The sequence below is a fragment of the Vicugna pacos genome, chromosome 19 (assembly GCF_048564905.1).
Source record: "Vicugna pacos chromosome 19, VicPac4, whole genome shotgun sequence".
NCBI lineage: Eukaryota > Metazoa > Chordata > Mammalia > Artiodactyla > Camelidae > Vicugna > Vicugna pacos.
Genome location: NC_133005.1, coordinates 33235262 through 33260266, shown reverse-complemented (window position 1 = coordinate 33260266; position 25005 = coordinate 33235262). Strand labels below are relative to the sequence as shown.

Here is a 25005-nt window from a genome sequence, read left to right as displayed (position 1 = left end):
GCTATGAGTGCGTGTCTCGCCTGGAGTGCAAGCCCCACGAGGTTTGCGATGCACACAGGTTCCCAGCTTCCAGCTGGGGCCTGGCACAATGTAGGCGCCCAGGCAGTACCGTGACAGCTGCTGGAGAGGCCGGGCAGGAGGCAGAGCCCAGCCAGGAGGCTGGAGCCTGAGTCCACAGGTGGCTCCAACCCGGCATCCCGGGCTAGAGACTTGGTGCCGGTCAAGGCCCCAAGGGACTCGGGTTTGTCCCCACCGCGGGGCAGGAATTCCAGGAAAAGCACAGCACGGGTCGGCGGGGCGGGGCGGGGCGGGGCGGGAGCTCCGGCGAGGGGGCGGGGCGGGGCGGGGCCCGGGACGGGGCCGGGCCCCGTTAAGAAGAGCGCGGCGGGCCGCGGTCACTGCGCGCCCCCGGGGAAGCAGACCCGCCATCGATCCAGCGGGGACCACCGATCTTCGGCGGAGGAAGCAGCGCCGGACGCACGCTTGGCACCATGGCCAAGCCTCCGGCTTTCGACAAGCCCAAAGTGAGCGCGGGCAGGGGTTGGGGTGCAGGGGTCTGCCTGCTTGTCTGGCTGGAGGGCTTAAGGGCATTCACACCCCGGGAGTGAACTGGGGGGCCCCTGCAGGTGCTTTCTCTCCTCAGCTCAGGTCCTTGCCCGCCTCCAGGCTATTTAACAAGAAGCAATGAGACAGGAAGGGTTCTGAATCGGGAGGCTCCTCTGGCTAGCTTCCAAGTTCTGTTTCTGCCTCTGATTTGGCCCATCTGAGTCTCAGTTTCACCCTTTGTCAAATGGGCATCCTAGCAACAACCATGCTGAGCAGCCTAGGCACGGGCTTGACCTCTCTGAACCTCAGCTGTAAAATGGGCCCGGTGTCTTCACTTAGTGTTGTGGACAATACATATCGAGTGAATGGAAACAGCATTATACTCCAGCACTATGATGGTTTGGAAACGCCAAGGAGCCCAGGTTTACAGATCTGCCCATGAAAACAGTGAGCCATGCCAGAGAGGGGAGGGAGGGAGCAGGGCACCTCTCTCTTCACGTTAGAGGCAGAGGGGCTGGGTGGGCCTCAGGCCCTGGGCTCTTGTAGGGTTCACTCAAGGCCAAGCCAAGGCCACTAACCTCAAGGGATAAATCCCTGTCCCTCCTCCCACCAGCTGTGGTGTCCTGGGAATGGTGGGGTCAGGGAGGGTCTGGGCCCACTTGGCGGGCTTCAGAGCACTGAGTTTCGTCCAGGGGAAGGAGGGGTCCCGGAGTCCTTTCAGCAGAATGAATCAGCTAGTAGGCTTTGAGACTGCTGGGGGGTCAGGGAAGGAGTGGGCTGCAATCAACCTCAACTTACTTTTCTGAGAAACAGGTGTGAGTGATGACGGCGGAGAGCACAAAAGCATTGGTGAGAATCCTGGGCGGGGAGGAGAGCGGGTACTCCAGGGAGGTAAAGCCTGGCCCCCACTGCTGATGCCCCCACCAGAGGGCAAAGGCTCAGCTACTCCCTGCCAGGTGTTGCAAGTACTGAGGTAGCACTCTTGCCACCCTACCCCCCCATGCTACCTTCACACCTTGTCTGGATACTCTGTGCCCCATCATTAGGGCTTCTTTCCTTTGAAGGCTTTTTCCCTCCCTTTTTAAAAAAAAATACTTTTTTGGATTCCCTCTGCCCTCGGACTGGGGACCCATCTTACCTTGATGTGAATCATAAGGCAATAGACAAAGCCCCTTGACTGGGAATGAAGTGGGGATTATGGAGCAAAATAATTGGCAACATGTGTGCAGAATTCACTATATGCACCATTTTGATGCTTGCAACACTTAGTAACAGCCCTATGAGGGAGGAACTATTATTATTATGCCCATTTTTTTGCCTCCCCCAGCCCTCTCTAATTCAAGCTGGCAGGTCATTTCCCCTCCCTGGGCCTCAGTTTCCACACCTGGGAAATGGGCTCCACCTGCTATGCAGATGTCCAGGAGCTAAAGGGCAATGCTTGAGAGGGAAGGTGACAGTCACCCACTATGTACGTGAGATGTGATAAATTTTATATTATTGTGGGCAGGGAATGTGCCTGAGCTGGCCAGCGAAGCCAGGAACTTGAGTTTAAAAGCCACTGTAACCAGAGCCAGCTCCCTGCCTTCCCAGAGTGGAGCGAGAGTAATGAGAATCACTAGTATTAAGAGCTACAGCTCATTGAGTTGAGTTATTGCTCTGTGCCAGGCACCATTCTGAACACGTTAACCTTTGTTAATTCATCTGATCCTAGCAATGACTCTGGGAGGTAGCTGGTGTCATCCCATTTTATAGATGAACAGAGAGGCACAGAGATGAACGAGGCCCACCATCACACAGCTAGAATGTTGCCACACTGGGGTTTAAGCCCACAGTGGGCTGGCTTCAAAAATCCCATACCCTCATCAGCTTTCTTGAACTGCCTCTGCAGAAGTCTTTAGGGTTGGAGGTGCCAGTGCCCCAGATGTAGACCTCTCTAAGACAGGAGCCTCTTCTGGGCTCTTTGGCTTCTCATACCTACCACCAGGTGAGGCTTAGGACTGGCCAGCTTTGAGAAGGCAGTGCAGGGCAGGGCTTTCCAAACTTTTATGTGTACGCACATCACCTGATTTTTGTTAAAATGTTCGGAGACTGAATCAGGAGGTCTAGGGTGGGATCTGAGATGCCACACTTCTCACAAGCTCCCAGGAGATGCTAATGCTTCTAGGCCACAGACCACACTTTGAGTAGCAAGGCCCTAGGTGGCTGGCTGCCTACCTGCTCTGATTGCGTTATCCCAACAAATAGCTTTCTGAACACCTGCTGGGCACTGGAGGTGGCACAAAGGAGGGCAGAGGGGTGGCCCTCATCAGTCTGTTTCCCGACAAAGCAAGGCTGGAAAATCCCATGGCCCCAGGATTTCAGTGTCGTGGAGGGTGATGCTGATCACATGCCTGCCATTGTAATGACAGTAACAGTGCTGTCATTTGAGTGTTCGTGGGTACCAGGCACCTTCGGTGATTTATCTCACAGAATCCTCTGGACAGCTTATCAAAGCAGATGTTTTCATCCCCATTTACAGATGAGGAAACTGAGGCCTGGGAGGGGACATGGCTTGTCCAAAGCTATGCAAAATCTGACAGCCTCAAAGCTGTAGGCAGGAGAGTGAGATGACCCAAGTTGGAATAGCCCCTTTCCTGATGCAGAGGAGAAATGGGCTAAATCGCCAACCAACTTTTTTCTTTTTTATATTTGAATGTTAATTCAGTTTCAGGCACTGTTCTAACCACTTTGCGTATATTAACTCATTTAATGCTCACAACAGCCCTTTGAAGTAAGTCCTATTATTAGTTTCATAGACATAAAAGGAAACTGCAGTTCAGAGAGGGGAAGGAACTTGCCAAAGTCACACAGGCAGAAAGCAGCAGAGCTAGACTTGAACCCAGATCTACCGAAGACTGAAGCAGACACCGTGAAACGGCTTTGCTGATTTACAGCTCTCACCCTACTTTGTGGGGGGAGGAGTTGGAATCAGGATGGCCATAGGCTTCGGATAGACTGAGGGTGGCTCCCTGCCTCACCACTTAGCAGTTACAAGAGCTCAGATGGATAATTCCCTGAGCCCCAGCTTTCCTCTCTGTAAAATGGACTGATAAAGCCAAGGACATGGTGCTCCTGGGGGAATGGATGTGCTGGTTGGTGTTTGTGAAGCGCCTGGCTGGCACACAGCAGGCGCTCAAGGGTGCATTTCCTCCCTGGGGACCGCAGTGGGGGCTGCGGTGAACTCCACCTGCACCGTCTTTCTCACTCCTGTCTTCTGGCCACAAAGCCCTCTGTGTTAGCACTGCTTTGGGCTTTCGGTGCTTTTCTGTTACCAGAGCCACCTGCTAAAACAAAAATGCCCCTGTCTGGGAAGAGCCCTCCTGCCTTACCCATTACAGTTCACGTGGCGGGTGGGAGGGAGGGGGAGAGTGAGATGGGGTTTCATCGAAGCCTTTTGTTTGACAAAGAAGCAAGGACCAGAGAGGGGAAGTGCAGTATCTGTGGTCACACAGGAGGTGAGGCAGGCCCGCCAGCCTTTTGATTCCACCTGTGACCTCAGGGTGGGCTTGGTCTGGGTGGGAAGGGGCGCTGTGAGCTGGGAGAAACATGTCCACCTGCCCTTTTGTTTTAGGGGGTACCTTGGATTTGGACAGGGGAGAAGAGTAGGCCAGGGTGGTCAAGGTGAGGTTCAAGCCTACATTTACCCAGAGTGTCCGGGGCAGGCTCACCCTCACTCCTTAGGGGCCTGAAGCCCCAGAGCAGGAAGGTGGGGGAAGAGACAACCTCTGGGGTTCTTGAGTGAGTTGCTTCTCTGTGCCTCAGTTTCCCCAGTTATAAAATGGGAATCATATTCTTATCTCCCCTACATAAAACACCAAGCACAGGCCTGGCTCAGGGAGTGTGCGAATGTTAGCTGCTATTGATCATGATTAATAGTCCTGTTTAGATTTTACCAGCATTGACTCAGCACTGATAGGCAGGATGAAGGGAGTGTGTCCTGGTGGTCATGACCTCCCACCTTAGAGCTTCCTGGCGTGGCACTCATTAGTCTGTGCCCCAGGCTTCCTGCGTGGCACTCGTTAGTTTGTGCCCTAAGGTAAGTTGCTTAACCTCTCTGAGCCATAGTCTTCTCACCTATAAAATGGGGGTAACTGCGCTGAGTCCCTAGGGTGTTGTCCCGCAGGATGTCCCCTGGCTGACGACGCACCTTGCCTTCCGTGAAACCTCTGGGGAAGCTCACAGAGGCAGCAGAGAGCTCGGTTGGGCCCCAAGTCAGCAGGAGGCACTGAGGGACAACAACTAGGCCCCTTCTGCTCTGTACCTTTCAGCTATAGGAGCCCAGAGGACTTCCTGGAGGAGGAAACAATGGCAGCCCTAGGGCTGCTCTGTCTCCTGGATTCACCCCTCAAGTCAACTGAGAGGTCGGGCAGCACAAGGGCATGGACCGCTGGCTCTGCCCAGTTCAATGTCAAGAGCAGGGCTAAGAAGGGAAGTGGGCACCTGTGGTTCATCCAGGTTCTGACAGCACTGCCTGGGTTCTGGGGGCTGGTCAAGCATCCTGGAGACTCTGCCCTACCTGGATCCTCTGGTAGGTCCAAGTGGGTAGGTGAGCCCTTCCTTGCCACAGGGAGAGGACACAGCTGTGCTGACACAGGACATTAAATACCTACTAGATCTTCTTGCTGTGTGGGGCACTGTCCTAGGCCCTGAGGGCACAAGCCTGATGGCACAAAGTCCCCACTTTTAGGGAACTAACGGTTGGACACAGACATAGTCAAGTAAGTGAATTGAAAAAAAAATCAGTAGGATGAAAACAAAACAGGTGTGTTTGGGGGCCTGGGGAGAAGTAGTCTGAGTCGGGTATGCCTTGAAGGTAGACAGACCCGCCAGTTGTGAGCAGGAGTCAGATCTGGGAGCATCTGGCCCTGGAGTCCAAGACCTGGCTCCCTGTCCTGGCTCTGCCACTGACACCTTGGGTGAGTGAATTAGCTCCCTGGACCTCATCTGCCTGGCTGGCATCTCCTGAGAGCAAGGACTAAGCGTGTTTCCCCATGTCCCCAGTGCCTAGCACCTGGGTGGGAGGGGTCAGAGATGGGCAGCTTAGTAAATATTTCTTGGTAACTGGGGATGCTTCCTGTTCAGACCTGGAGGATTTCCTGCAGCTCTGCCAGAGGCTTACTTGTCAGCGTCATAGAACGCGAGTGCAGGGGAGGCAGCTGAGTTTCCCCCCCAGGGCAGCCGAGAGGCCAGGTGCAGGTCTGGAGCAAGCACCTGGGAGGTGGTCTGGCCTGCGGGCAGGACTTGGATTAGAAGTGGAGGGACTTGGGTTCTAACCCAGCTCTGCCACTATCGGTCTGTGTGACCCTGGGCAGGTCACTGGATTTCTCTGAGCTCAGCTTGGCAAGTCCATTTCCCCAGCTAAACAGGGGCTAATGTGTCTCTTGCCTAGGGTTTAAGATTAAATGAGATAAAGGATCTGATAATGGTGTATAATTTACATCTGAGGCTAGGCCTGCAGAGAAAGTATAGCAGGAACTCAGGATTCAAACCCGGGTTCAAATCCTAACTCTATCACTGCCTCTGTGACCTTGGATACTTTTTTGAGCCTCAATTTCCTCATGTGTAAAATGGGAGTGAAGTCCCTACCTCCCTGGTTGTAAGGATGAAGTAAGATGATGCATGGAGACGGTCCAGCACACAGTAGATACTCGGTAAGCGAGACGTCTCTGCTGTTCTTTCCCCCAAATGGGGCCAGCAGAGCAGGGTCCTCACCCCAGTTTCTGAGCTTGCACCCCATGGTCATCTGGGGCAGGCTGACAGAGTTCTCCGTGGGTAGTCTGTTTTTCAGAAAGTTCAGTGGGAGGCCAGCCTGAGCTTGGACCGCCTCTAGCGATGGCTCCTGGCCTCCGTTCCTCCCCTAAAACGTGTCTAGGCAGCTTCCCAGGAGGCCCTGAGGAGGGCTGGGAGCTGCAGGGCACGGTGGGCAGCAGGCTCTGCTTTCATTCCCCCTGGGGCATCCTCCCTCCCACATCCTGCGGGCTCTCCAAGGCCTTTCTATGCTGTAGTGCATCTCCCATTCAGACCACTGCGTCGGCTCTCTGTCCTCTGCTCTGACTTCCCTCCAGCCTGCTCTCCACATGGCAGCCAGAGAAAGCTTTCAAAAGGTGACTCCCCTGTGCGAGACTCTTCATTGGATCCTCCTTCTCTGTGACCTGTGAGGTCTCCCTGCCCTCAACCCCCCTGACTCTCCATTCTCATCTCTCCCCACCAAGTCCTGACCCCTTGGCGCATGCAGTTCCCTCTGCCTGGAGACAGCCCTCTCCCTCCTTCTTCCCCTGGCTGACTCCTTTGTCTCCTTCTCCGAATGACCCCCTCACATACCTCCTCTCCCTCATCATTTAAAGGTGCCCACATCCTTCCCATTCTAAAAAGAAACAATTCTCTTGCCCCACACCCACCTCCACTCCTCTCCTAGGCCCTTTCTTCCCCTTCAAGGGTAAAATTTGGGAAGAAATAGTCCCCATTTTCTTATCTGACTTCTGCCCCCTTGGACCTCTAGAATGGTTCCTCTAGGGTACTGGTTCTCAACCTTGGCTTCATGTTAAGAAGAAAAAAAAAAGATCATTCTTAAAATAAAAGCGCCCAGGCCCACCCCCAGGGATAGTGACTGACTTGAAGGTGGGCCCAGGTGCACATACCCTTCCGAAGCGTCCCAGATGCTTGTTGTGGGCGGCCAGGGTTGAGGGCTGAGGACCACTCCTCTGGGTCCCAGCGCCCTGTGTTCTTCAGCCCAGGGACTGTTTCTGCTCTTCTACTCCTTGGCCTCTAGTAGGACCTGAATATATTTGTTTCCTGTCGCTGCTATAACAAATTACCACCACGGGGTAACTGAAAATAACAGAGATTTTTGTTTTCTCACAGTTCTGGAGGCCAGAAGTCCAAGATCAAGGTGTTAGCAGGGCCGCATGCCCTCTGAGGGCCCCAGGGGAGAGTCCATTTTTTGCCTCTTCCAGCTTCTGGTGCCTCCAGGCGCCTGTTGGCTTGTGGCCACATCCCTCCCATCGGCCTCCATGGTCCCTCTGGTGCTGCTGCTTCTTGTGTGTTTCTCTCAAAACTCTCTGCCTCCTTCATAAGGAGACAGGGGATGGGGTGTAGGGCCCACCCAGATCACCCAGGAAAAACTCCTCCTCTCCAGATTTTTAATCCCATCCTTTGCCCTGTATGGTAGTCTATGTTCTGGATGTTAGAATGTAGATGTCTTTTGGAGGGGCCACCATTCAGCCCTCTACACCGACCTGGGGAGGGGGACACTCCCCTCTTGAAATCTGATCACCTCTTGCCTTCTTCACAGCACGTGCTCCTGTTTCCTCCCCCACCTCTGGTGTCTCTCCTCTAGGCTCACCCACTTCTGCAAGCCACTGGGTGCTGGCATTCCTCCAGTCTTTGACCCCACGCTCTTTCCTCAACGTTCCTGTCCTGGGTGGGCTCATTCAAGACCACAGCCTCAGTCCCCTACACTCCCACTTACATCTCCAGCCTGGGTCTCTGAGAGCTCCAGACTCGCACAGCCACTGGCTCCGTCCGTGTGCCTTTGGAGGTCTCAGAGGCATCCCGGCTGCACCTGAGAACAAAGTGACCCGGCTTCTCTCCCTGCACCCGCACCCCTCCTCACCCCCTGAGCACTTGGCTTCTTCCTGGGCTCTCTGTCTCTGAGCATGAGAATCACTCCCTACCCTGGCCCAGCCTGAAGCATCATCCTTTACCCCACTCTCTGTCCACCTGCCTTGCCACATCTGCACTGCCACCCTGGTCCAAGGTACCACCGTCTCTCATAAACTTGCCTGCAGTAGCTGCTAACTGGTCTTGCTACGTACTGTTCTCCTGAGCTTCAAGCCTGTCGTGGCTTCTCTATGCTCAGGTTAAAACCCAGTTCTTGTGCTTCTGCAGTCTCTCCAGTCCTGTAACCGCTCCCCGCTCTGAACCCAGATTTCAGCTCCTCTCCTACGACATGTTCTCCACCACCGCTCAGCCTTCGCACGTGCTATTCCCTCTGCCTGGATGCTCTTCCTGCCTCCCTCCTCAGCCCCACCTTTGCCTGCTTGGTTCCTCTTCATCCCTGAGATCTTATTTCAAGCTCTGCTTTCTCTGGGAAGTCATTGTTGGCCCCCTAACTGGGTGAGTTCTTTTGCTTGTTGCCTCTTGTAAGTCTGGGTTTGTCTCCTAGGAGTTGGGATTGTACATTTATCACTGTGACATTTACTTAATGTCTCTCCCTTGCTGGACTGTAAGAATCACGGGAGCAGGACTCTGTCCCTTTAGTTTACCTCTCCGTCCCTACTGTGCCCAGCAGGGCCTCAACGATTTGGTGAGTAAAGGATTCTTAGTTGATACCTGTTGAGTGTTTGCTATGGGCTGAGTCCCGGTCTAAAGCATGCGCTGCGCATTCACGCATGAAGCTTCACGAAGCCCTAGGAAGAAGGCATGTGATCCTCCGACTGCACAGATGAGGTCATGAGGCCCTGAAAGCAAAGTATAACTTTTTCCAGATCGCCCAGGGAGTGAGTGGCAGAGCTGGGACTGCAGCTCTAACCCTAGGGCTACCCTGCCTCTCTGGCTGGATCCTTGCTACAGCCCTGTGAAGGCTAAAGATAACAAAACGGAGGCTCCGAGAGGTGAGGTCAGCTGTCTTAGGTCGAACAGCTGGTCGGCAGTCCCCTGCACTGGAAGCTGCAGTGTTCCCAATGCAGAGCACTTTTTGGGAACCCAATACACATTTGCCTGAGTGGGCACTGAACTCATTTTGTCAGGAAATCCAGAAGCTCGCTGGACACTGAGGCTGGGTGTGAGGGCTGCTCCGTCCCTTGCGCCTGAATGACTTCTGAGAGATCTGATTACTCGGATGTCTGCTGACAGGAGGGCTTGGTGGCCCTACCCCGCCCTCACCCCGACCTCCCAGCACGGGCCCCAGGCCGGGTCTCCTCCACAGGAGGCAGCCCACGTGGGCGCTCCCAGGATGCTCTTGGGCCAGCAGCTCCAGGGCCGGTCCCTGCCAGCCAGGGCTCCCAATTCCTTGTCCAGGCCCCCAGGTTCCAGAGAAGGCCCCACCCTGGTAGAGATGTCACTTGAGAGTTTCCTGGATGTCCCCCATGACCTGGAACAGGGAGATGGCGCTGGCTTTCCCACTGTCCCCCAGCACCACTGTGCTTCTATTAACAGCCGGGGGAAAGTGCCCTGGCTGAGAGGCAGGGGCTGTTTCCCGTGGGCCCTACATGCCCACCTACACTGTCTTTCTAAATCCTTAAATTGTTCTTGGACAGGGAGGCATTCTTTGCAGCTGTTTTCAGTTGAGGAAACTGAGGCTCTGAGAGATCAAGTGTCTGGTCTAAGCCAGAGAGGAGGCAGAGCTGGGAGTCAAGCCCGATGAGCGCTCCCAGAAGCCCTGTCCTTAACTCGTGGCTTTGTGTGCAGCGCGTTGTCCGTGGGGCTGAGCACGCAGGAGAGGATCACCAAGATGGCCAAGTGTCTAGTGCCCTTTCTAGAGTCCTGGAAAGATCTTGCTGCCTATCATTGATTGCTGACAAGCTATGCTTAATTTTGAGTAACACCTGCTTTTGGAAATGGAGGCAGACTTCTGAAATATATTGTAGTTATCCACTAGTCCAGAAAGCCTGTGTGGTAACCCTTGTGAGAGTTGGGCCTTGTTTAGTGAGGTGGCTGAGAGCAGGGTCTGCCTGCGTGGTGGCTGAGGCCCTGTCGCTCCTATAGGACTGGCCTTGTGTTTAAAGAGCAGAAGCTTTGGAATTAGGCCCAGATTAGAATTCCAGTTCTGCCAGTTACCAGCTGTGGTTAAGAACAAAGACAGTGCGTTGGGTTCCTGTTTTCATTGCTTCCTTGCTGTGTGGCCTTGGACAAGTTACTTAACCACTCTGAACCTCAGTGTTCTCAACTGTGAAAGAGATAACAATAGCAATTAAACCCACCCCCTAGACAAGGATTAACCAAGATGATGCATAGAAAGAGTGTAGTGAAGGGTATGTGGTAAGTGTCCGGTAAGTGGCGACTAATGGTTATCACAGTTAATATTAACAATAACCCTCTGAAAGGTCCTTCAGGCATTCATGGGTGTTTTCTCTCTCTCTGTCTTTTCCCTCTGCCCCCTTGCAGGTGGAACTACACGTCCACCTAGATGGAGCCATCAAGCCCGAAACCATCTTATATTATGGCAAGTAAGTCCACAGATAAGGCCTTCCTCCCGCAGGACTGGGTTCTCAGTTTGACCCAGAGCGTCTGGAGAATTCCAGGGCTGCCACTTTTTCCTGTATCCCTGAGGAATCAAGCCAGCCCTCGGCCTAGAAAATGGTGCTCTATGGGACATGGAGGCCTCAGCTCTGAGCTGGAGACCCACAGCCCAAGTCTTCTGCCTTCTGTGCCTGTGACTCTTGTCTGCTTGCTGCCATGTGAGCCAGGAGGAGCTTACCCCACTTTACACACAGACACGCACACACACACACACGCACACGAGTGAAAGCGGTTCCCAGGGCTGAACCAGTCACTGTTTTTTTTTGACTCAGCTGAGAGCCTGTGGCAGCTGATGCACCCACACGGGATGCTGGTACCACTTGTTGAGCATCTCCTGGTGCTGGGCTGGGCTGAGCCCTCTCCTGAGTCAGTGAATTTAATTCCTCCACAGTTGCAGGAGGAGGGCATTACCATCCCCATGTCACCAAGGAGAGAGCAGGCCCAGAGAAGTGAACGCAGTTACTCAAGGTCACACAACGAGTAGAGTCAAGAGTTGACCCTGGGACATCTGGCCCTCCAAGCTTTTCCTAATCATCATGATAACCTACTGGGAGCCGTGGAGAAGTGGTGTCCCCTCTCTGCCCAAATCTCCGCATCTTCCAAAGGAGAACTCACCTCCTGCCTCAGCTATCATGGATGCTGGTGGGCTGACATGTCCCCAGCACCCCAAGTGAGGGAGGTCCACCCGCCCTCCCAACACTTCACAGCAGTGCAATCCAGCACAGGATGTTGGAGGCTAGTGGATTCAGATTCAAATTCAGACACTGTTCCCTTGCTGCGGTCTTGGCCTTTGTAGATTGAGGGTAAGAGCAGGACCTTCCTCCAGAGCTGACCTGGGAGACGGGGGCCCCCCTTCCACCCACCCCTCCCTTGGCAGACCTGTTCCTTTTGGGTTTGTTCTACACTCGTTTTGTTTGGAGCTGGAAGGATTCCACCTCTCCTCGTTGCCTTGAGCATTTCAGCTCTGGACTCAAATTTGAACCCTCTGCTCCATAAGCCAGAATCCCCTCAGTTATCCAGACACCTGCTCCTTGGAAGAGGCCTGGTGATCCTTGCGAGTTTGCCCCTGACTCTCAGAAGCCTCTCTTCCTGAGAGAGTTCAGGCAAGAACACATTTCTCCATCTTGTCGCACTTCCAGAGACCTTTTTGTGCCCTCGGAAGCTGTCATTGATTTGATTTTTATTTATCTATGTGACGTATGTGTGTTAGCATATACTCCGTGGCCAGCGTGGCTCTAAGTGCCGCACTGGGTTGACTTACTGGATTTGGACAACTTGTGAGGTAGGCATATTACTGTCCCTGTCTTAGTGGTGAGGACACTGAGCCAGGATCGGGGAAGTCACTTGTCTAGTAAACACAGGTGTGACCCCGGGTCCATGCCCCTGACCATTGCTCCTGCCAGCTGGAGGTTCAGGTAAAGTACTGCCCACAAAATGCTGAGCTCAAGGCGGGCACGCTAAGTGCTCCATAAATGTCATTTAATGATAATATTAGTATTATTAATTGTAACCTATGGCTCCGGCTAAGTAGGGTGAAACTGCTTGGCTTATCTCTGCCTGTCCTTTGCCCATGCTTTGCCGGTGTGAAGCGCCAGCCATTGCGCCAGGGCCCCTAATGAGGCCATCGGGGTGGGTTAACTGGGCACCAAGATGGGACCTAATCACGGGCACTCGGTAAAGGGTCACATAGCGTCATTAGCGGAGCAAGAAGGCCAGAGTGTCCAGGGCAGGGTTCAGGGAGGAGGGAAGAGAGCAGTGCTTGTCGGGTGGCTGGTTGGATTGTCTGCTTTCTCACGTCCCCTTGGTGTCTTGGGAATCATGTAGGCACCTCCATGGGAGTTTGATCCTGTGATCAGTGTGCAGGGAAACCAGGGAGGCTGTCAGACTGGGATGTGGACCAGGCATGCCGGAGGATTCCCAGGAGACGGTCGGCTGGGGCTCAGAGGGGAAGGAGGGGATTGTCTGGCCTATGAGCCCTCCCCAGCCCCCAGCCACATCCAGTGGCCTCTTTTCTGCCCATGTGACTTGAGCCTCAGCGAACTGTTTTCACCTGTGTCTTCTTACTCCATCTCCTCTGGGGGCTTTAACTTCTTTCTCAATCTCCTTCACAACCTGACCAGCTCTTCTCCAAAGCACGTTCTGAATCTGCCCATTGTCTCCTCCCTGTCACCATCCTGGCCTGAGATCACTTGGGCTATTGCAATGGCCTCCTGACCTGCAATGGACACTGGTATCCAGGCATCCACCCTGGCCTCCCCATCTATTGTCCCCACAGCACTGAAGTCAGAACAGTCATCTTAAAACATAGTGTGATCAGCTCACTCCCTTGCTCAAACCCTCCCACCCTGCTCAGGGTCAAAGCCACAGTCTACACATGGCCCCTAAAGTCCTACAAAGCCTCTTTGACCTCTTCTGCTTCTCCTTGCTTAGTTAGTTCATGCCCGTGCTTCTCAAACATGCCAAACCTAGTCAACAGAGAGGTTGGATAAGTTGCCCAAGGTCACACAGCCTTTAAGTAACAGAGCTGGGATTCAAACCCAGGCCATTGGGCTTTGGGTCCTGCCATCTTTCCCTGGACATATAAGTAGCCTCATTCTTTCCTCCCTGTACCTTGAAAAGAAAGTACAATTTGCGTTTTACTGACGAGGAGGTGGAGGTCCTCAGAGGGGACAGCTCCCGCCTGGGGTGATTTGGTACCCATAGGAGGAGTATGGACTTTGAACTCCAAAGGCTGTGCTCATCCTCCTCGCTGGGTGTATCGCCCACCATGGAGGGCAGAGGACTGGGCAGTGCCCAGGGCGTGGCCACTACTGGCTGGGGGAGCAGGGAACTATCTGAGAACTGAGCGTGGCCCTGGTTGCAGCTTTAGCTGCTGTGCGAGGCTGTGGGTGGCAGGAAGAACTAGGGACCGAGGAACAGCTCCTTCCTGTCTCAACCTTGGGTCCCAGATAGGAGATTTATAGCTCAGTCTGAGCAGCTTCCGGAGACCCAGTCCCATGTGAGATGCTGGAGAGAGAGTCCTGTGCCATTTGTCTCCCAGTGGGACCGCTGGTGGGGCTCCGTCTTCTGCCTTGGTTTCCCTCCCATCTGTCCTCCATGCTGCAGCCAGGAAGAGCTCTTTAAAAAGCACATCTTTTCATGTTGCTCCCCTGCTTAAAATCCTTCAGTGCCTTCCCCTTGCTTTCAGGATAAGGTCCCATCTCCTACGAAGCCCCCATTTGACCCTGCCTGCCCTTTGGCTCATCTACCACTGACCCTGCTATGAACTCCAGCCGCCCTGGCCTGGAACCCCTCACTGCTTCTGCCTGAAGCCCTCAGCACTGGCTCTGACCCTGCCTGCCACTCTCCTCCTGCCCCCTCCAGGGAAAAGGACAGAACTGGATGCCTGAACTTCTCGGTTTAATCAGCTAGTTTTCTTAATCATTTGCTCCTATTTTTTTAATCTTATTTTCTACTTGCTGGAGGATTTTCTCACCTTATTTTCCATTCCTGTTACTACATCCTGGTGGTTGCAGCCATATTCTTTTAATTTAAATGTCCAAGAGCTCTTTCTTACTCTCTGAATGCCCCCTTTTTAAAAAGGGGCGTTCTTGTTTCAAGGACGTCATATTATCTCATCTCCTTGAAGCTTTTCACTTCAGGGTTTGTAAGTTTCCTGTTCTCTGCATTTTTCTGTTTCCTCAGAATCCCTTTTCCTCTTGTTTTGCACCTCATGAAGCATTTCTTGAATGTCTGGTGTTCTTTGCTTGTTCCTTTTATCTTAAAATTGGGTGACCCGTGAGTTGGGGCATGGCCAGAAGGAGCAGAGGAGGCTGGAGCCTGAGAAGGGGGAAGCCAGCCCAGCCTGGCACCCTGCTGGCCATGGCTGGGAGGAGGCAGAGATGCTAATGAAGAAAAGAAGGCCCTGGACCAGGAGGGCTGTTCTCAGCCAGCCCTTACGGAGCAGTTGCCGCGGTCTAGCTCCATGTTCAGCTCACCGGGCCCACCCCTGAGCCTGTGCCTGGACGTCTCTCAGGACAATGGACCAGGCCAGCCTCTCTGATGTGCCGGCCAGGCGGAGGGTGGGGGAGGGAAGTCCGGCGCCTGCCCCAACCCCGGGCATTGTGTGCTGCAGTCATTGCCCCTGATAACCCCTGACCTGGCACAGGACCAGCTGGCTCTACCGAGGGCCTGCCCTGGGAACAGCCCTGTCCTCAGACATGGGGGTGTGTGTGCATGTGTGTTCATCAGCACAGACTTTAACCCTAGTTTTCCCCCTTGAGATCTGCTGACTGGTTATGGCCGTGGGGACAGGAGGTCCTAGAAGGATTCAGGTCGCGGTTCCATATGCCCTGGACCTCAGTTTTCCCATCTGTCCAATGGGAGAAGTTGGATGGAGAGATTCCCCGGGTTTCCTGCCTGTGTACCCCTGAGAAGACACTCGGGTCCCACCCTGGGATAGTCCACCCTCCTCATTATTTTGTCCCCAGGAAAAGGGGCATTGCCCTCCCTGCCAACACACCTGAGGAGCTGCAGAACATCATCGGCATGGACAAGCCGCTCAGCCTCCCAGAATTCCTGGCCAAGTTCGACTACTACATGCCTGCCATCGCGTGAGTCATCCCTGCCCTCCGGCCCTGGGCAGTGTTGACCCCTGTGCCCACGATGGGCTGCTGGTACCAGGCTGGCACCTACTCTGTGGGGCGGGAGGAGGCGCTGTGACACCCACTTTGTCTCACTGTTGTGTGGACTTGTGCAAATCTCCCCATACTTTTGGGCCTCACTTTTCCCTTCTGGAAACTGGGTGTGATAGACTGAAATTCTTTCAGCTTCTATGGGAAAGTGACAGAAGGTGGCAATTGAGAACACAGATCCTGGTATCAGATTTTTTCCTGAAATAACTGTGACATTGGGCAAATCTATTCTCTTTGGGCTTCAGTTCCCTCATCTAGACAATGGGTTTATGACCCTCTACCTCCTAGGGCTGGATTTTGGAATGGACACAGCACTGTCCTCAGCAAGCCCCCCCTTACCATGAGGACAACTGCTACCTTTATTGACAGCCAGACATGAGGGTTTTATGTTACCTTTCATTCCTTCCATTTTTTAATAGCAGGGTATCTAAGCTATAGAAGAATGTCATACGTGGAGAGCTCACAGAACTATCCTTTTTGTAGTTGTCCACAGTCCCGCTCGGTGGACTCCCTCCTCATTTGCAGAGGAGGGAATGAAGGCTCAGGAAAGTGAAGGAACTTGCCCAGGACCATACAGCGGGCCCAGATTCTCACTCTCATGTCACCTTGAGTTTCCTGGCATGTGACAGGCAGGCGAGAATCAGGTTTTGGCAGTCCATGCCGGAAGTGTTCAGAGAAGGGAAGAAGTAAAGGGGGCCGGGGGAGTCAGGGAAGGCTGCCTGGAGGAGGAAGCATGGGCCTTGGGATGGAGAGGATGTGATACTATCCAGAGGGCTGGACCTGAGGAAGGGTCTGGAGGATGGGCCCAGTATGAGTTGTTGAAGGACCACTGAGGAAGGTGCATGAGGCAGGTAGAGGCCTTTGGCTGGGTAAGTGGCAGGACAGGTCTGAGGAGTCCTGGGGAAGGGAGGCGTGTGCCAAGGCTGCTGGCTTCTTTCTGGAAGCCTTTGGGCTCAGCCTGGAAGGCATCACCTGCCCTCATCCCAGGCCCCGTCAGCAGATGCTCTGGCACCCATGGTGCCTCTCCTCAGACACCCCCACCAGGACACATGGCCAGGTGGGGTCCTGTACAGGCTGAAGTGTGTCTGTCTCTCTGGCCACAAGACAGAAGAGAGCCAGCTCCCTAAGGCCCAAGCCCGTTTAGATGTGCATTTCCCTGATGATTAGTGATGTCAGGCACCTTTTCTCATGCCTGTTGGCCACCTGTAGGTCTTCTGAGAAATGCCTATTCAGTTCCTTTGCCCATTTTTTAATCAGTTTTTTGTTTATTTTGTTTTGCTATTGAGTTGTAGGTGTTTGTCTGTATTTTGGAAATAAGCCCTTACCCAGATAAATGGTTTCTCCCATTCTGTAGGTTGCCTTTCACTCTGTTGACGGTTCCCTTTGCTGTGTAGAAGCTCTTTAGTTTGGTGCAATCCCCCTCATCTATTTTTGCTTTTGTTGCCTATGTGTGTCCTTTTCTCTTATTTCTCCTCCCTGCTGGCTTACATCTATCCCTGGGAACAAGCCTGACTGTTCCCTGGACAAAAAGAAGACCCCGAAGGACTCATGGAGTGAGTGGGGAGGTTGACAGGGGCCAGACTCTGCAGGCCTTGTGGGCGGGGTCACAGAGTTGATTGTGGGCGGGGTCACAGAGTTGATTGTGGGCGGGGTCACAGAGTTGAGACTTACTTTACGAGGTGGGAAGCCATTTGGATTCTGAGTGGAGGAGCCATAGTCTTTGATCTCCATTTTTACAAAGAAAGGCACCAGCTGCTGTATGTGGCAAGCGTGGAAGCAGGGAAGCCGGTTAGAGAGATGTGGTTAGAAGCAGGGTGGAGGAGCCAAGAATTGGCAGAGTTTGAAAGTAGAGCTGACAGGACTCTCTGTGCTTCTAGGATTTTCTCCAGCAAAGCCCAGAGCTTAGGGCTGGGTGATGAGAGATTGGGCGCCAGATGTGGGTTTGATCTGCCACGGGTTGAGACAGCTTTATTACTCCTGGAGCTCCCAAGGGACTTGGGGAAGGTTGTCCCCAACCCCTCTCTTCCTTTCCCAGGGGCTGCCGGGAGGCCATCAAAAGGATTGCCTACGAGTTCATGGAGATGAAGGCCAAGGAGGGCGTGGTGTACGTGGAGGTGCGCTACAGCCCACACCTGCTGGCCAACTCCAAGGTGGAGCCCATCCCCTGGAACCAGGCCGAGTGAGTGATCGCCCAGAGGGCTGTGCTGAGGTGGCCCAACCAGAGACCCAAGGGGCAGATTGTCAGGAGGCCCTGACCCAAGCAAGACTTTGATCTTGCCCCCTGAGCTGGTCCATAGCTTCAGAAAGATGGGCTTGATTCTGTCACAAGGGACGTGGTTCCCATCCCTCACCTGGGCTTGTGTTTTTATCTTGGACAAAAGCATCTGGCTGTGTCTTGCCATCCCTAGTCCTGGACACAGGCCTGCAGGCTAGGGACCTGAACTTGTTTATCCAGTGACTTCTAGGGGTCCTGTCCTAGCCCTGTAACTGAAGTGAGTCTGGCCCATTTCTGCCCCTCTGCCTGGACCCCAGGGATGTCTAAGTGGTACCACCCAACCACCCTGCCCCTCTTCTAGCCATGACTGATACTGATGGACAAGAATCAGACCAGGTGAGCTTAGCTTAGCAGTGCTCTCCACCTAAGATGGGGGAAGGGCAGTCTGACCTCCCCTTCTTCCCAAATTGGGACAGCCTTTCTGGTTTGGAAGTGCCCAGACAGTTCCAAGGAAGCTGGAAGGGTGTGTGCTAAGGTTTGGGGCTGTCTCCCTTGGCCTTTCCTCAGAGGCAATGGGTTAGTGGGGGTGAGGGCTTCTCCTGGAAGATTCCTCTTCCTCCTCTTCCTCCCGTCCCTCCCTTCCTTCTCCTCTTTCCTCTCCCTCCTCGCCACCTCCCTTCCCTCCTCTGTCCCAGTCCCAGGGCTGTCCTTTAGCCCTTTCTTTGTCTCAGGCCCACTCCTGCCCTTCTCTGCACACAGAGGGGACGTCACCCCGGATGAGGTGGTGGCCCTAGTGGACCAGGGCCTGCAGGAGGGAGAGCGAGACTTCGGGGTGAAGGTGCGGTCCATCCTGTGCTGCATGCGCCACCAGCCCAGTGAGTGTGACCTCGGCCCTACCCCGGGCTGCCCATCTGATGCCGCCCCAACCTCCCGGCCCGCCACGGGGGCCGTATCTGGTCTCCTCTGTGCCCCCCACCCCGTGGTCTTCCCTGAGCCCATCAGCTGGATCTCAGGGCTTCCTCCCTGGCAGGCTCAGAACTTCCTGCAACACAGACTTTTCTCCCCAGGGAGGCTGGGCCTGAGAGCCATGTGACCTGCAGGAGGCTCAAAACCCAGGGAGCCTGAACAATAGAGAAAAGCCTGAGCCAGGTTCCCCTCAGCCCATGACCCTCCCTGTGACACTGGGGATCAGGCCTTTCCTGTTGGGGCTGCAGAACCTGGGACTAGGTCTGAGGTCTGAGGGGTCTCCCTGTGACTGGCACTAGTCACGTTCCCAGGGCTTCCCAAATTCCTAACATTACAACACTAAACAGAAATGTATTACATTTCCATGACAAACAAAAAGAAAAATTCATGAGTCTTCGCCCCCCCCCAAAAAAACCCCAGGGAGAATCTTAAAAAACTAAATATGGATCTCAGCATTAACAGCTGAACAGAGAAAGGAATTAAAACGCTTTCGTTAAAAAAAATCACAAGTGGATGATAAAGTGTGTAGAAACTGAAAATTTACAAAGTATTTAAAACCCGGGATTGCCAACAGTTTGGAAACTACGCAGGGTTTGCGCTTCCAAGGCAGAGCCCTGCCGTGTGGCTCTGAGCAGGTCCCGTCACCTCTCTGGACCTCAGACTCGCCTTATCACAGGAGGTGATTGTACTCACCCCGTTCTCTGCTCTAAGGAGGCCAAAGCGAGGGGCCTCCCTGTGCAGAGTGTCTCCGGTGTTTTCGCTAATCCTCGCAGCGGCCCGCGAGGTAGGACTACCATCGTTTACCCTCGTTTGACAGATGAGGAAACTGAGGCAGAGAGAGGCGAAAGCCCTTGCTCCTCAATCAAGAAGGCACAAAGCCCACGTTGGAACTCAGGGCCACCTGGTTCCAAAGCCTGTGGTGGTGCGTCCTTCTCAGAACACTTTTTGATGACTTCACTAGTTAAGAGCACGAAGTACGTTAGCAGTGTATTTGGTTAACACTGGAGTGAGTTATGCTTTAGGCTGAAACGTTTCATCTGCTAAGTGGGGGAAGCCCACTTGGAGGGTGGGGGTTGAGACAGAGAATTGCCATTTGTCGTATACTGAGTCCAAGACCTGCCCTCAGTGCTTTACACACCGGGCCTTGGCAAAGCCTTGCTGCGACCCGGTGCTGCAGCTGGTGGTGTCCTCTCTGAGAGCAGAGGAAATGGGGGCACCGAAGGTCATGTGGTCAGGCTGCGGCAGTCGGGATTTGAAGACAGGACACTGGGGCCTCGGCCTCTCATTGCCCTCGGGTGGGAGGCAAGGGCGAGTGGCAGGGAGGCCTGGGAGGGATCTTTCTCCTCAGTGCTGCTGCCAGAGGCCCAGCTGGCACCTTGCCCACAGGCTGGTCCCCCGAGGTGGTGGAGCTGTGTAAGAAGTACCAGCAGCAGACCGTGGTGGCCATCGACCTGGCTGGGGATGAGACCATCCAAGGCAGCAGCCTCTTCCCAGGACATGTGCAGGCCTACGAGGTGGGTCCCGTGGGAAGGGGGCGGGGAAGAGGCTGGCTCTGGGGGAGCCGTGCAGGGAGCTTGTCTCCACCCCCAGGAAGGAGAAGTCACACGGACTGGGGATCACGAGGCCTCCTGGGTTCCCAAGTGGGTCTGACTCGGGTCTAGGGGCTCTAGAAATTGGGAATCTGGTATAAAGGAAAAAACCGACTTGGTGCGGGGGGTCCTATATTTGAGGCTTTCTGCCTAATGATTTGCTGTGTGACCTTGGGCGAGACTGTCTCTTCGCTGGGCCTCTTTCGTCTGCTGGGATGACTGAGTTGGAGCAGAGGTCTCAAAGCCTCAAATGTGCTTCCCGTGGAAGGGGTGAAGCAGGGGGGTGGAGCAGGGGCTCTGGGGTCCCTGCCCGCCTCAGAGCTTGGCTCCCCACTTCCTGTTTGACTTTGGTCAAGTTACCTTGCTTTCCTGAGCTCCAGCTGCCCGGCTGTAAGACAGGCAGTTGTGAATGCTGGCTAAGGTATCCGAAACATTCCGCACAGGACCTGACGCATGATAGCTGTCTAATAAATGAGAGCTACCACTTAAATGATTACAAAACAAAAACCGACCAGACTTCCCTGTCCTGAAGCAGGCCATGTGGCCCGTGGGCGTGGCTCAGCCCCAAGGTGTGGTGAGGGCAGGGCCTGCCGGGGCTATCCCCAAGGCTGTCCCCCAGGCCGCCCCTGACCTGGCCCCTGCCCTTCCAGGAGGCCGTGAAGAGCGGCGTTCACCGCACGGTCCATGCCGGGGAGGTGGGCTCGGCGGAGGTGGTGAGAGAGGTGAGTGGGTCTGGCTGGCGGGCGGTGTGGACCCTGCTCCTACCTCCCCGCTGGGCTCCACCTCGCTTCTCCTTCTCTGCAGGCCGTGGACACGCTCAAGACGGAGAGGCTGGGCCACGGCTACCACACCCTGGAGGACGAGGCCCTTTACAACAGGCTGAGGCAGGAAAACATGCACTTCGAGGTGAGGGGCTGGGCGGTGAGGGGACAGAGCTGCGGTGGGAAGTGAGGAGGCTCCGGGAGCTGAAGGCGCTGGGTGAGCCGTGCTGGGAGCAGTCAGTGGGTTTTCAAGCTGCTGGGCTGTGGGAGAAAACCAGGACTGCCGGGGCCTGGGATCCAGCTGCAAGGGGGCTGGTGTGACTGGGGCACGGGGAAGGGGGGTTGCCGTGGCCTAGGGGTGTTTGGCCAGCCACATACCTGCTTTTCCAGGTCTGCCCCTGGTCCAGCTACCTCACCGGCGCCTGGAAGCCGGGCACGGAGCATGCGGTTGTTCGGTGAGGCCTGGTCCCCTGGGGCCCATTCAGTTTTGTACTCGGAAAGCCAAGGGTGGGTAGGGGATGCGTGGACCGGGCTCTGGCCCGTGCTGGGTCTCTTGGGTATGAAATCTCTTCAAATGCTTGGGAAGCGGGTGTTACTGTCCTCACCTTACAAATAAGGAATCCAAAGTTTGGATGTGGTATAACCTGGCCGAGGTCACCCAGCTATTAAATAGCAGAACTGGGGACCCCTAGCTCATTCAGCTAGAGCAGAATGCCCCGCTATCCCACACTCTAGATTCTCCCTCCCAGGGATCAGGAAGATGAGCATCTGCTGCTCCTGTGGTCTCTGCTCCTGGCACCTCCGGGCGTCCCCCCCCCCCCCGCCCCACCAGCACCATCCTAAGCTTTCTCCCCCCGGAGAGTCTGTCCCACCCCACCTGACCCCAATCCCATCCTGCCTCTGCCCTTCTCCAGGCTGTCCTGGGACTGAGCCCTGGGACAGGCCTCAGGAGGGCAAAGCTGACACAAGAGAAGTTCACCAGGAACTTGGGGAGACCATGGTCAAGCCAGCACTGACGGTCTGTCTGCCAAGCTTATGAGAAGGAAAGCTTGGGCACTGATGTTCTGATCTCAAGGGGTCCTGAGGTCTGCTTTAGGAACGTGGAGTGTGTGGACATCCAAGCTGAAGTTAATGGAGACATGAGGGTATACAGCCTGTGAGCTGGAGAAAGGCTTGAGTTGTCTGAACAGATATGGGGGTTGAAGAAGTGACAGCCTTAGGAGAGCAAGAGTGCCTGAATCTAGGACAGTGACAGCGAAGGGACGGCAGAAGAAAAGCCAGAAGCGTGGTGTCCGAGAAATTGAGGGAAAAGGCCAACAGAATAAAATTCTGCTACACAAGTTGAGGGAGGTAACAGCTACAAAATGTCCACTGGATTTAAGAAGATGGTGGCCAGGAATTGTGCCAAGAACATTTTCCTAATGTTTAAAGGGTCAGATCCCAGTGGGACTGAGGATGACTGGGGTAGGGTGCAAACCACTCTCCCACAATGGTGGCTGTGAAGGAGGCTAGAGAGGGTGGTAGCTGGAGCGGGGGATGTTGCTTTTTTGCCCCTCACGCCCCCATTCCATCTGGCTCATCTTCTGCCTTTGCCTGGCTCTGGCCTGGTTGGATGGGTTTAAGTCTTGAGTTGCTACGTGTTACGTGACCTTGGACAAGTCACCTGGGTTCTCTGAATTTGTTTCTTCCTCTGTACAATGAGAGTTCTCAGGTCTGTCCAAGTGCGCTGCGAGGCTCAAAGGAGGGTAGCCGTCAACGTGCAGTGGCTGTTTATACAGAAGTAACAGGAGGTGCTTCTCCCTCTCTCTCTCCCTCCCCCGGGATCCAGGTTCAAAAATGACCAGGCGAACTACTCACTCAACACGGACGACCCACTCATCTTCAAGTCTACCCTGGACACAGATTACCAGATGACCAAGCAGGACATGGGCTTCACTGAAGAGGAGTTTAAGAGACTGGTGAGTGGGTGTGAGCCTTGACTCTTGGCCCGGGGAGTGTGTGAGGCCTGCAGGGCCTGTCCAGGGCCTGGAATCCCTGGAGGAGTGAGTCTGCTCCAACAAGCCAGGCCAAGCCAGACCTGGAGTGTGCTGCCTTTCACAGAGAAGACATCTTTGGCTGACAATCCTGACCTAGGCCCGGTTTTCTTATCCTTTGCTTGGGTTGAGTGCCCTGAAAGACTCTAAAAGCTAGCAACCATCTCCTCAGAAAGGTGTGCTCAGCTATAAATTCTGCACACAGTTTTCAGGCCACTCATAGACCCCTGGCTGAGCCCTTGATTTTAGGGGTTGTGATCGCCTAAGTCTGTCTCTGCAGGACTGTCTCTCTGGCCCCACACAGCACACGCTGTCTCTCAAAGGTTTCTCCAGCCTCCTTCCCGTATCTCTGTATCACTTCGGGCCACATTAAGAACACAGAACCTCATAGTCTCTGCTCTGGCACTTGCTGCTGTGTGACCTTGGACAAGTCCTTCCCCCTATGAGCTTAAGCAACTGCCCACATTTAATGAAGAGAATAGACTGTGTCACTAGATTGCCAAGGGCTCCCTTCCATGATGTCTGGTTTCATGTTGTCTGCGTGCTGGTCCTTCTAGAACATCAACGCAGCAAAGTCCAGTTTCCTCCCAGAAGATGAGAAGAACGAGCTTCTTGAGCTGCTCTATGAAGCCTATGGGATGACATCTCCGGCCTCGGCAGGTATATTCCCATCTGAGCTGCTGGGCTGTTGCGCTGCCCTGGCCCCAGCCTGGCTTTCCGTGGGACTTCACACAAGATGCTCTCCCTTCCTCTCCTGGGCTGCACCAAGGATGTGTGATGACTCCCTGGTGACAGGGCCTTGGCTGGTGGCAGACTCTCACTAGATCAGCTTCCCTTCTGTATCATGCTGTCTTGAGGCTGGTCTGGGGAAGAGACTTTCTAAGCCCACTCCCAAAGGTCCTGGCAGCTTTGGGGAATCTCCATGTCTGCCCAGAGATCAGAGGTCTGTTCCGCTCCTTCCTTCCTGTGTGTTCTTGGCAGAGCATTCCCTTTCTCCAAGCCTCAGTTTCCCTAGCTGTAGAAAGGGGCTCCTCTTTGGCTTTGATGTTCTGTGATTCTTTTTTTTTTTTAATGTCCTAATCTTTCTGCTTCTCTAACTTGGCAAACAGGGCAGCATGCATGAAGACATGGTGGCCATCTCTCTGAGCCCTCACCCTGTGGATGGATACGTCACTACTCTGGGGTCAAGCGACACGCTCCCCTTTACTCCTTCCAGGGAGACCATGATTTCCAAAGTCAGCTACTGATACTCTGAAGCCTGTGTGCCTATTTCTGTACACATGTATACCTCAGCAGGGCCGGGTCCCTCCTCTGATTGTGTGCCCGGGCCTGGATCAGGGCCTGGGTCTGGGATTGGCTGAGTCTGAATCTCTCCCCTGTGGTGACTTAGGATGAAAATCTGGTGCTCAATAAAGAAGCCAATGGCTGGGGTCGTGCAACACGTGGTGTGTGGTGCTGTGGTCTGGAATGGGCCAACTTAGGTTTGTGAGGAATGGAAGGAGCCCCAGGGCTCCCAGACGCAGGCAGCCTGCCCAGTGGCAGGGTCCCGAGAAACTGGTGGGGGCTGTGAATGGGAAGCCAGGGCTTCCAGTGCTGGAGGCCAAGAGGGGCTAGTAGGCTGCTCCCCCCGACCCCAGAAGAAATAAGATTCCTTTTGAAGAGTTATCTGCTTAAATGCTCCCTGAAATCTTAACCCCTCCGACTCTAGGTCCTAAGGAGAAAACTTTCCTTGGAGTTCTGGAAGCTGTGGACTGGGGTGAGGGAGAGGGTGAGATGAGGAGGACTCATCGGACACCAGGCTGAGGATTTGCACGGCCTCTGCAGGACCCCAGTATCTTCTCAGGTACTTCCTTCCGTGAGAGCCTGGGGAAGCCATGGGTCCCAGCTAACTGAAGACTTGGGGAAACAAGACCCAGCCCCTGCTTTTGCTGTTAAAAGGAGAAA

The 25005-nt window shown here is 54.4% G+C and overlaps 1 protein-coding gene across 4 annotated transcripts; it reads left to right on the top strand.

The window, feature by feature from the left end:
• The first annotated feature begins 364 nt into the window (after positions 1 to 364).
• On the top strand, positions 365 to 25005 carry ADA (adenosine deaminase). 4 transcript variants are annotated; one of them, XM_072944281.1, is made up of 12 exons: positions 365 to 524; positions 10690 to 10751; positions 15294 to 15416; positions 17533 to 17676; positions 18472 to 18587; positions 20065 to 20192; positions 20918 to 20989; positions 21072 to 21173; positions 21419 to 21483; positions 22857 to 22986; positions 23619 to 23721; positions 24770 to 25005. In XM_072944281.1, exons 1-12 carry the CDS (start codon positions 492 to 494, stop codon positions 24862 to 24864), a joined length of 1173 nt encoding a protein of 390 aa, XP_072800382.1. In that variant the 5' UTR covers positions 365 to 491; the 3' UTR covers positions 24865 to 25005. The 4 variants fall into 4 exon arrangements, with proteins under 4 accessions (XP_072800382.1, XP_006202571.1, XP_072800384.1 ...); XM_006202509.2 differs by lacking the exon at positions 24770 to 25005 and adding an exon at positions 24171 to 24500; XM_072944283.1 differs by lacking the exons at positions 365 to 524; positions 10690 to 10751; positions 15294 to 15416 and adding an exon at positions 17031 to 17050.

What these genes read in the sequence shown, in the direction of transcription:
- ADA (XM_072944281.1), top strand. Translation starts at nt 492, where the DNA reads ATGGCCAAGCCTCCGGCTTTCGACAAGCCCAAA. An exon ending in AGGAAAACATGCACTTCGAG is followed by an intron (nt 21,174 to 21,418) that starts GTGAGGGGCTGG and finishes CTGCTTTTCCAG; the next exon opens with GTCTGCCCCTGGTCCAGCTA. An exon ending in ACGGAGCATGCGGTTGTTCG is followed by an intron (nt 21,484 to 22,856) that starts GTGAGGCCTGGT and finishes CCCGGGATCCAG; the next exon opens with GTTCAAAAATGACCAGGCGA.